Below are 12,185 nucleotides of genomic sequence, written 5' to 3'. Positions count from 1 at the left end.
CCCAATTATACAATTCCAATTCCTCAGAATTTTGCTTCATATGTTGGCTTTTGAAATCCTGAAAGTCTCCAAATCATCTGTGTTAAGGACTTGATACAGCATTCTATTTAGTCCGTAATTCTGGATTTTTGCCAGTAGTGGGTGCTTCTCTTCTCATTTAAGCTATAAGGCTGATAACCTTCTGAAGTGAGAACTAGGAATATTTATAGCTAATAGAATACTAATTCTTTATTGAGAGATTTAGAAAAGATAAACAGAATAATGCTTTCTTCTGTATTCATGGAAAATACCCAAATATATCTGATATATGATAATGAATACTAATACATTTCTACCATAGGGATATTGCTGCTAATCATCAGCCTATTTGAATACTAGAGGTTTCTAAATGAAAGAATACTCCAGTAAGTAAAATTAAGCATTTGAGGCTAGAGTGAGCATCCTATAACCTCTTGTTCTGTATGTATTTCTAACTTTAACAAGGGAAAATTCTGCCACACAACTGGCAATTATTTAGCAGCAAACAAAATTTGAGGACTGATACTGGAATAATTCTCAAAGATACCTTGGAATTTTAAAATAACATCAAAGAAGGTTTGAGGTTGACTTTACAATTACTTTTTGAGGGGGGAGGGTTAATACCTATGGGAAAGGATCTGAATAAATGACCAAGAAGCAACTTGTAAAGATTACTGAAGAGTAAGACTACAGAGGGGCACCTGGGTGGCTCAGTGGGTTAAAGCCTCTGCCTTCAGCTCAGGTCATGATCCCGGGGTCCTGGGATCGAGTCCCGCATTGGGCGCCCTGCTCAGCAGGGAGCCTGCTTCCTCCTCTCTCTCTGCCTGCCTCTCTGCCTACTTATGATCTCTGTCAATACACAGCAAAAGGAATGTCACTCTCTTTGTATGCCTCTCTGCCTACTTGTGATCTCTGTCAAGTAAAACAAACAAACAAACAAAAACCTTAAAAAAAAAAAAAAGAAAAGAGTAAGACTACAGAAATACACAAAAATAAAGATAAGCATTATTGGGGAGTGGGGAATAGACGTACACAGAGACAAAGGAAGAAGAAAATTATTAACATGGGTGCTATAGGTCACCAAGAAATAAACTCAAATCAACATGGGTGCTATTCGTAATTCATAGAGCTTATTCGGATTTTACCAGTTATATATGCACTCCTGTGTGTCTTTGGCTTTAATGCAATTTTGTCATATGTGTAGCTTTGCATAGCTACATCACAATCAAGATATTAACTGTACCATCACCAGAGACTACCTTTACAGCCACCATTAACAATCCCTACACCCACACTCACCCCTAACTCTTAGGAACCACTACTGTTCTCCACCTCTGTTATTTCATGAATATTACATAAATGGAACAGTGCAGTTAACTCCTTTACTTTTAACAAGGACATCTGTCACTCCTACCTAAAGCCAGACCACTTTCTTCAAAGTGACGTTAAAAAAAAAATGCCTTTTGGGGCACCTGGGTGGCTCAGTGGGTTAAGGCCTCTGCCTTCGGCTCAGGTCATGATCTCAGGGTCCTGGGATCAAGCCCCACATCGGGCTCTCTGCTCCGCAGGGAGCCTGCTTCCTCCCCTTTCTCTCTCTGCCTACTTGTGATCTCTGTCAAATAAATAAATAAAATCTTAAAAAAAAAAATGCTTTTCAAATGTGAATTCTTTTAGTTTTTGAATGCCCTGCTCCTAACCGTAAATTTTCTTTCCCTTAGAATTTACAAATAATTCCTCCTTTAAGCACCAAGGAAGAAAAAAAGCCATTTAGAGTAACTATTTCCATCCCCAAAAATTAAACCCAAAGAAATACAAACAAAACTTGTCTAATAAATTAATCCCTTAATATGATTTAACAATTTACTTTAATCTTGACATCTTCCAAATTATCGTTGCCAGAAGAGATAACAAATCAAGAATTTAAGTCCAGTACCTAAATGTCTTAAGAGTCAATTATTACTAGTTCACTGCTAGTTGCCTTTTCTCCCCTTAGTACAGTTTTGGAATAAAAAAACCGAAAGTTATAGTAGTTTTAGATTGACTTTTTTCATTCATTCGTTAAGGTTCACATATCTTTTCCATAAATCTTTTTCCAATAAAATTATCAATTGATAATGATAATAGCCAACATTTGTTAAGATCCTTCCATACACCAGATACTGTTAATACAGTTAAACCCATTAACTCATTTAATCCTCCCAATAATCCTGCTTCAGACAGGATACTACTTTTATCCGTTTTACAGGTGAGACAGAACAGGTGGTATTCAAGCTCAGGGAATCTTGACGCTAGAGGCCACACTCTTTTCCCCTCAAAAGATTTTATTTATCTGAGAGGGAGAACACACGCGCAAGCTCTCACAGGGGCGTGTGGAGGGGGGCAGAGAGGGAGAGAAACTCAAGCAGACTCCCTGCGTGTGTAGAGCCTGACAAAGGGCTGGATCATACAACCCACAAGATCATGACCCGAGCTGAAATGACCAGTCTGACACTAAACTGACTTGAGCCACCCAGGTTCCCTGAACACACACTTTTAATTAACTACATTGGACAGCCTTTCCAGTAGCAAGAAAGACATATAAATTACAACAATAATTACCACAAACCACACAGCGTATCGCTTCTTACAACCAGAGTACATACACAGTTCCCAGACTGATCACGACATATAACCTAACTCCCACATTTAATAAGACACTGGAAATACAGCTGTATTTTTATATTAATACGCTTCCTTCAGACATACATACTATAGTTAAATACAATTTGAGGTTATGTTAGTGAAATCTAATTAAATTATACACCCTCCAAGGGCTTACTTATGAAAGAAGAAGAGAAATGAATATTATACAGTGACTTCTTTTGAAGGACAATTATAAAAACCAAAACTTTAAGGGCAGTGGCCCAACAACAAAGCTTTGGGATGAAGAACACACTTGTACCTGTGCGCTGGATGTGATGTCTTCGCGCTGTTGGTCAGTCATTGTTGCCAAGGTATCAAACGGATCCTTCTCACAAGGATCCAGAAGTCCAGGACTACCTACAAGCAATCAATATATGGAGAAAAGGGCATTAGCATTATCCATTTGTAAAAGAAAGAGTTTTTATTCAGTTGTCAACACCCAAACATTAGAACAAAGCAAAACTTACCTTTAAGAATAATGCCTGAAGAAATGCACTCAAAAACTCTTCTTAGTGCATCTCCTGGGCTCTGAGGACTAGAAGCACTACTGATTGCTTTTTCTACTAGTAACTCCATAGCCTAAAAATAAAAACATTAAAAAAAAAAATGTGTTTAACAGCTTACAGACCAAAGGAATCACTAATTTTTTTTTTTTTTTTAAGATTTTTATTTATCTGAGAGAGAACAAGAGCAGGAACACAAGCAGGGGGAGTGCGAGAGGGAGAAGCAGGCTTCCCACAGGGAGTGCAATGTGGGGCTCGATCCCAGGACCCTGAGATCATGATCTGAGCTGAAGGCAGATGCATAATGACACCCACCCAGGCACCCCCCAAAGGAATCACTCATTTTCACACACCAGAATGACAAAATTACTTATGAAGTGGTCATTAAAAATTTTAAAAGATTGAAAATGTGACATAGAACAGATCAAGAAACCAGAATATGAATCACATATAAAAATCATCAAAATGAAATAAAACAAGCAATGAATACAAAACTCTTGAGGCAACATGTAACTTACATTTTAAAAAGATACTGTAATTTATGCTTAATGAAGAAAAATGTGAAATAGATTAATAGGGTTTTTCTCGTTTCTAGTTTTAATTACTGCTGGTCTATCCTATGAAATGACAGTCCTTAACATTCTTTTTAACCCCAAATATTTTATTTATTTGAGAGAGAGCACGCATGAGTGGGGAGAGGGACGGAGGGAGAGAAGCAGACTGCCTGCTGAGCATGAAGCCTGACTCCAGCCTTGATCTCAGGAACCAGGGATTACAACTGGAGCCAAAGGCAGACACCCGACTGAGCCACCCAGGCACCTTAGTCCTTAAATTCTTTACATATTTAGGGCTCACATGTTTGTTCTTTAAACCTACAGTTAGGGGTGCATGGGTGGCTCAGTTAAGTTAAGCATCTTCTTAGGGCATGATTAAGTTAAGGATCACTTCAGGGCATGATCTCAGGGTCCTGGGATTGAGCCCTGCACCGGGCTCTCTGCCCAGCAGGGAGTCTGTTTCTCTCTCTCTGCCCTTCTCCCCACTCATGTGTTCTCTCTCTCTCAAGTGAATAGATAAAATCTTCAAAAAACCAAAACAAAATAAAACAACAAAAAACCCCCTACAGTTAGAACAGGTTAATATCCCAAGTAATGAAGATGTGTTCTTTCTTTATAAACAATGTATGTTATCTAAATTTTCACTTAAATGCACAAATGAACTTCTATTATCTTTAAAGAAAATATAACTTATGCTTTTGCTATAAATTACACGAGACTCAAAATTTAAACCAGAGAAAAATGGAAGTATAGACTTAGAAAGGAGACATGAAGTGTTCTGAATGTTCTTATTAGAAAAATTTGCTTTCATTTAGATTTTAAAACTTGAGATATAATCCACATAAAAACCATTCTTTTAAAGTGTATAATTAGTGGTTTTTAATATACTTACAAAGCTGTTCAACCATACTCACTATTTAATTCCTGAATATTTTCCACCACCCCCAAAGAAACACCATACTCAGTGGTTTTTAATATACTTACAAAGCTGTTCAACCATACTCACTATTTAATTCCTGAATATTTTCCACCACCCCCAAAGAAACACCATACTCCTAGCAATCATTCCCATCCTTCTTTTCCTCCAACCCCTGGCAAACCACTTTCTAGGTCTACAGATTTGCCCATTCTGGACATTTTTACAAATGGAACTATATAAAATGTGGCTTTTTGGATTTGGCTTCCTTCACTCAGCATAACGTTTAAGGTCCACTCATATTATAGCCTTTACTGAAATTTTAAATATGACCACCAATATAACATTCAAAGAAACTGAACAGACTGGAACTAGAATGAAATCCTTAAAAAGATAATGAAGCTGAAAATACCTTAGTGAGAACCTATTTTAATTATTATTTTTAAAGATTTTCCTTATTTGACAAGAGAGCGAGAGAGCAGAAGCAGGCAGAGCAGCAGAGGGAGAGGGAGAAGCAGGCTCCCCACTGAGCAGGGAGCCCATGCGGGCCTTGATCCCTGGACCCTGAGATCATGACCTGAGCCGAAGGCAGTCACTTAACCAACTTAGCCACCCAGGTGCCCCGTGAGAACCTATTTTTAGCTGTGTACCTAAGAGGCTTATGGATATAACCTGAGGTAAAAACCATATCCACCTATTCACCCAAGGTCATCTCGCAGATCTTTTAAATAGGAAAAACTCTAAATTAAAGTTTGAACATGTGGAGACTGCAATTCCAAACAAATTAGGAATAAATTATAAGAGATGGAAATTTGCACAGACAATATACATTAACAGCTACAAAAAATGATAGCTGAGCAGCACAAGATTAAAAACAAAAAAGAAAAAAATGTAAATCACAATGAAAAAGTTTAGTTCAGTTTATTCATTAGAAAAATACAGGGAGATGTTCAAGACTTTTTTAAAAAAACAATTTATTTTTATTAACATATAATGTATTATTTGTTTCAGGGGTACAGGTCAAAAAGGTTTTTTATTAAAAATTTTTAGTATCTTAAGAAATCAGCTTCAGTTACTCGATAATTCTATGAATGTATTATGAAATGTATTATGAATCTCTCTCACTTTTTAAATAAACCAACTATTACTTTAAGATGTCTTATAAACTGTGAAATCCTTAAGGAGAGACCAATATCATTTATTTTGAGCTCCTGTGCCTACCATAAGTGGCTAACATACAGAAAATACTGAATAATAAAATGCTTAGAAAACAGAATACTTTTGAAAATAATCCTGCTTGTAAGAGAAATTAAAGGTAATAATTGTCAAAATTATTGATGCTATGCTTAAAGTACAAAACTGAGTCACAAAATATGCAACTTTTGTAAATATAGTTGACCCCGAATAACATGTGTTTGACCTGTATGGGTCTACTTACATGTGGATTTTTGTTTTCAATAAATGTATCATAAAATTTTTTGTACATCTGTGATAATTTGAAAAGACAGATGAACCACAGAGCCTTGAAATACCAAAAGAATTTAAGAAAAAGGTATTACTATAAGAATATAAGATATAGGGGCACCCGGGAGACTCAGCTGGTTAAGCATCTGACTTGATTTTGGTTCAGGTTATGATCTCAGGGTTGTGAAATCCAGCCCAATATTGGGCTCTGTACTAGGTGTGGAGCCTGCTTAAGATCCTCTCTCTCTCTCTGCCCAACCCTCTCCGTCTCTCAGGAAAACAAACAAAAAAAAGGTTACAAGATTTAATACATACAACACAAAATATGTGTTGACTGTGTTATTGGTAAAGCTTCTAAGAAAGAGCAGGCTGTGACTAGTTAGAGTCAAAAGTTAGACATGAATTTTGACCTGTGTGGGGACTGGTGTTCCTAACCCCTGCATTGTTCAAGGGTCAACTGTATCTCAAACTTTTTATTAAGTACTTTCAGAGAACGTTAGGAGAAAAATAAGTATTAAATAATCAACTATAATCTTGGTATGCCAAGATACAGGATGTGTTCCAAGTAATTCAAAACTTTAACAAAATCTCCTTAATAATTGATCTTAAGAAATGAGAATTTATTTTTACTTTTTTTTTTAAGATTTTTTTTTTATTTGACAGAGAGAGCAAGAGAGCTCAAGTAGTGGGCACAGCAGCAGGAGAGGGAGAAGCAGGCTCCCTCCTGATCCACACACGTGCTCCAAAATATGAGTTTATGATTTATACTTGCATATAAAGGTAGAAACTAAAACCCAAGAAAGAAATAACTTATGAAAAACCAAAAGTCAATACATCAACACACACAGTAAAACTAAGTCTACTATGTGCTTTCTGAGATCACTTGCTATGAAGTGAACAATTTAAAAATACTGATTTTCTAGAACACAGTTGTTTGCCAAGCAGATATCTGTAAGTTAGGAAAGCAAAAGCAGAAGACTCATGGTTTATAAGCTCTGAAATGTATGCAAAGTAAAAGGACATCAAAGATACATACTACTGAATCAAAGAAATAGTATTTAAACTGTACCATAAAGGGTCTTGGTAGCTTAAGTTATTTAGAGAGAAAAGCTCTCCATATTAAATTATTTGAAATCTATGATTGTAATATTTGCTTTCAAAACCACTCAAAATCCCTCTCTGGCATTCAAGATGTTGAAGTGAGAATATGGTGGGTCCTCTAGTGTGAAATTCCAGCTTTCCCTGGGTCTTCTGGTAGGAGCCATGATCAACTGTGCTGATAACACGGGAACCAAAAATCTGTGTATCCCTATGAAGGGGACCAAGGGATGACTGAACAGACTTTCTGCTGCTAGCATGGGTGAAATGGTGACAGCCACAATGCAAAGACAAACCAAAGCTCAGAAAGAAGGTACATAGAAAAGTGGTAATTCATAATGGCCTTTTTTTTTTTTTAAAGGATTTTATTTATTTGTCAGAGAGAGAGGAGCTAGAGTGAGCACAGGCAGGCAGAGGCAGAGGCAGAGGCAGAAGCAGGCTCCCTGCCAAGCAAGGAGCCCAATGTGGGACTCAATCCCAGGACACTGGGATCATGACGTGAGCTGAAGGCAGCTACTCAACCAACTGAGCCACCCAGGTGTCCTGAAAAGTGGTAATTCAATAATGAAAGTCATACAGGAGAAAAGATGGTATGTATCTCTATTTTGAAGATAATGCAGGTTAACAGTAAACAATAAAGGCAAAATTAAAGTTTCTGCTATCACAGAACCAGCTGCAAAAGCATATTTAGACTTGCAGCCCAGGATTTCATTCAATGCCAGCAGGACTGCATGATTTTTCGGTGTATTTGTAAAAAAAAAAAAAATAAATAAAAATAAAAATTATTTGTGCCTTCCCTACCTTACCACTCAGTGAAGCCGGTTTTTCCATAATAATGCTTACTATGTGGCAAGCAAAATGCTAAGCACTTTATATGTATGATTTCATTTAATTCTCATTACTAGATGCTATTATAACCCAATTTTAAAAATGGGGGTGGTGGGGGAAACAACTTAAACAGGCTGTCCAACGTTATATAGCTAAAACATAAAAATTAGGCTGGGATTCAAACCCAGGTCTGATTTAAAATATATTTTTGTTTTTTAAAAACCCACAGTTATATTTCAATAAATATCCCATATCAATGGATTCAAACTGATATCTAGTTTCCCTGCATATTAGTTCCTTTTTTAAAAAAGATTTTAAAGGGATTTTTTTTTTTAAAGATTTTTATTTATTTGACACATCACAAGTAGGCAGAGAGGCAGGCAGAGAGAGAGGAGGAGGCAGGCTCCCCGCTGAGCAGAGAGCCTGATGTGAGGCTCGATCCCAGGCCCCTGGGATCATGACCTGAGCAAAGGCTCTAACCACTGAGCCACCCAGGTGCCCCTAAAAAGATTTTATTTTCAAGTAATCTCTATACCCAACGTGGGGCTCCAACTCACTACCTGAGATCAAGAGTCACATGCTCCATTGACTGAGCCAGCCAGGTGCTCCACTGCCTAAAAATACACCTTATAAAATTGTGAAAACACAAATACTTTCATTTGGTAGCAGTATAAACAGGTAAAACCTTTTTTAGCATATAACTGACAAAATCAAAATTTACAACAGGAGTATTATACTTAACAAAAGCACAAAAAGGAGCACCTGGATGGCTTAGTCCGTTAAGCATTTACCTTCGGCTAGGGTCATGATCCCAGGGTCCTGGGACTGAGCCCTGCGTCAGGCTCCTGGCTCAGCGGGTAATCTGCTGCTTCTCTTTCTCTCCCCACTACTGCCTGCTAACATGCGCTCTTTCTCTCCAATCAATTAAATCTTTTTTTAAAAAAAATGAAACCACAAAAGATATCTAACACAAGAAAATCTGGTTAAATAATAAAAAGAATAGTAATTATCTCCTTCATTATAGTTAATACTTACTGAGAGCTTGTTATATACTAAGCATTAACCAATTAAAATCATCACAATCACCTTTTGGGGATAGATTTGACTATTATTCCTATTTTACAGGTGAAGATGCTCATATTAATAAATCATTACAATAAGCAACTGTATACACATTTCTACATTCCAGCTGATGTAGGCTAATACTGATACATGCATGACAGACTTCCATTCCTAAGTCCATGTGTAGGATGTTCTATTTTTGTATTGTATTTATGTATAGCACCGTATTTCATACTCAACAATCTTGGTAAAAATCGTCATGTCTTGTAGACTTTTACAGCTTTTGGGGATTCAGTAGTGCACATACCTTTAAGTAGATGGTTTCTGTTACACATACATTATTTTTAAGATAAAGTGAATGAGATGATACACTTCCAAGTGTAATTTGTGAACTCTTTTGCAAGCTAAGACAACAGTTCTTTGCTATGAAGGTCAGTTTCCTATCATTTAAAAGCTCTTCACTGGTTCTAAAAGTGACAGACAGGGGATGCTTGGCTACCCCAGTCAGTAGAGCAGGCAACTCAAGGAGTCCTGAGTCCCAACCCCCTGTTGGGTAAAGAGATTACCACGGGGTGAGGGGGCAGGGTGGATGGGGTGGAGTGATAGCCAGGAACTCTCTTACTATACAAGCTATCACCAGTAAAATCTAAATTACTCATGTTCTTAAAACACACACACACACACACACACACACAACCCCTCAAAATACATACAAAGAAATACTGAATCAGGTATTCCAACAGCTATCTGAGTACAAAGTAGAATTATAGTAGCTCTCTCAGCCTCTTCTTTGAAAACTGTCCTTTTACATTTGACAGACTGCTTTTTTTTTTTTAAACCAAGGTAAAATTCACATAATATAAAATTAAGTACTTTAAAGTGAGTAATTCAGTGGTATTCAGTATATTCACCATGTTGTACAATGACCACCTCTTACCTATTTCAAAACAATGCCATAATCCCAGAGTAAAACCCTTTAGCCCATTAAGAAGTTTCTTCCATTCCCTCTTTCCCTCAAGTCTCTGGCAACCCACCAATTTGCATTCTGTCTGTATGAATTTTGTGGGTATTTCACATAAATGCAAAAATATAATGTGACCTTTTGTGTCTGGCTTTCTTCACTTAATGTAGTGTTTTGGAGGCTTATCTATTGTTACAAATCATCCTTTTTTGTAAAATATTCTTTAACCTAATCTACACTGTTCAGAAATACATATAATAAATAATAACATATTATAAACATTAAAAAATTAAGTATATGCCTTTTATAAATTATAGCACATATACTATTCCAAAGGAGGTTTAAATACTATGTCATAATTCTGATGTCAGACTAATTTGACAGGAATTCTACCTGTATTTTCTTTACTTCATTACCATGGGCTCAGGACAAAAGAGGAGCTAATTTGAGGGCAGAGTACCATTTTCAGTATTCACTGCAGTAGTGAAGGAAAGCCTAAAAGTAGGCACTGTTACTTTTTTTTCTTTTAATTTATTTTCAGCATAACAGAATTCATTGTTTTTTGCACCACACCCAGTGCTCCATGCAATACATGCCCTCCTTAATACCCACCACCTGGCACCCCAACCAACCCTCCCCCGACCCTTCAAAACCCTCAGATTGTTTTTCAGAGTCCATAGTCTCTCATGCTTCACCTCCCTTTCCAATTTCCCTCAACTCCCTTCTCCTCTCCATCTCCCTATGTCCTCCCATGCTATTTGTTATGCTCCACAAATAAGTGAAACCATATGATAATTGACTCTCTCTGCTTGATTTATTTCACTCAGCATAATCTCTTCCAGTCCCGTCCATGTTGATGCAAAAGTTGGGTATTCATCCTTTCTGATGGAGGCATTAATACTCTATAGTGTATATGGACCACATCTTCCTTATCCATTCATCCGCTGAAGGGCATCTTTCTTGGTTCTTTCCACAGTTTGGCGACCATGGCCATTGCTGCTATAAACATTGGGGTACAGATGGCCCTTCTTTTCACTACATCTGTATCTTTGGGGTAAATACCCAGCGGCACTGTTACTTCTTTACTCAAAGTAAACTGAATGCTAATTAAAACTAAAAATAATAAAGTTCGTAAGAATCTCACATTTCTTTTATGAAAATCAAGAAAATTACTTTTGGGGCACTTGGATGGCTCAGCTGGTTAAGTGTCTGCCTTTGGCTCAGGTCATGATCCGAAGTCCTGAGATGGTGCCCTGCATCAGGCTCCCTACTCAGTGGGGAGTCTGTCTCTCCCTGTCCCCCCAACCCAACCCTGCCTGTGTTCTTTTGCTCGCTCTCTTTCTCAAATAAATAAATAAATCTAGTCTTTAAAAACAAGTTATTTCTGCTTAAGGTGATAGTATAAAGCCTAATTTCAGAATCTCTTGCCCAAACACAAAATAAATTGTTAGAACACACCCAAGCAAAAATGTAACAGTTTCAACCAAAAACAGAGGAAAAGGTCAGTGAAAGAATCTTTCCAAGGAATTGAGTGCCCTGAGTAACTCTCTCCATGGAGCTCATAACTCCGTTATCTAGAGGGAAGATGAGGGTAGGGTTGGTAGCTGAATGAAAAAAATAAAAAAGATTCACCAATAACTGCCCAACTAAGAGAAATAGACAAATAAGTCATACTGAACGCAGTTGCAGAAAAATAAATTTTCCTAAATGTAAAAACCCCTTCTACTCCCCCCTTCCTTTATCAGAAAGAGGAAAATAGAATTCACCATCCTGAAGACTCTTGCAGAAGGGAGGAAGAGAAGAATAAAAGAATCCTAATTATCCACATCTAATCACGTCTAAACAGATATTTGGCTAATACATAAGAAAGGTATAAGAAAGGTATTTAAGATTAAGATCTACCAAAGAAAGAAGTGGTAGGGAAAAGGTATTATTAAGGGTAGCTGTAACTCTCAACAGAAGTGTCCCAAGGTGGCTTCACATACTCAAAACACTCTGTTGGCTCAGGGAAATGGAAGTTCTTCCTAAAAAGGATGGTGAATAGGGAAAACAGAAAAAAAAGAGAGAGAGTGAGCACAGATTCTGCATAGGCGAAGGCT

The 12,185-nt window shown here is 37.2% G+C and overlaps 2 protein-coding genes across 5 annotated transcripts in view; one reads left to right on the top strand and one right to left on the bottom strand.

The window, feature by feature from the left end:
- Positions 1-12,185, top strand: part of SUB1 (SUB1 regulator of transcription) — a 484,727-nt gene that overhangs the window by 300,674 nt on the left and 171,868 nt on the right. The gene's annotated exons all lie outside the window — the stretch shown is intronic.
- ZFR (zinc finger RNA binding protein) overlaps positions 1-12,185 on the bottom strand; it is an 86,366-nt gene that overhangs the window by 3,381 nt on the left and 70,800 nt on the right. For all 4 annotated transcript variants that reach the window (XR_014309968.1, XR_014309969.1, XM_082724483.1 and 1 more), the window contains 2 exons: positions 3,168-3,279; positions 2,960-3,057 (listed from right to left, as the gene is read on the bottom strand). Coding sequence is in view for 2 of the 4 variants with exons in the window: in XM_082724483.1 (XP_082580609.1) it covers positions 2,960-3,057; positions 3,168-3,279 (210 nt within the window). In the remaining 2 variants the exon portion in view is untranslated. The remainder of the gene's footprint in view (positions 1-2,959; positions 3,058-3,167; positions 3,280-12,185) is intronic.

The sequence above is a fragment of the Mustela nivalis genome, assembly GCF_964662115.1.
Source record: "Mustela nivalis genome assembly, chromosome: 3".
Taxonomy (NCBI): Eukaryota; Metazoa; Chordata; class Mammalia; order Carnivora; family Mustelidae; genus Mustela; species Mustela nivalis.
Note: the sequence above shows the minus strand (reverse complement) of the source record. Positions and strands in the feature narration are given on the sequence as shown.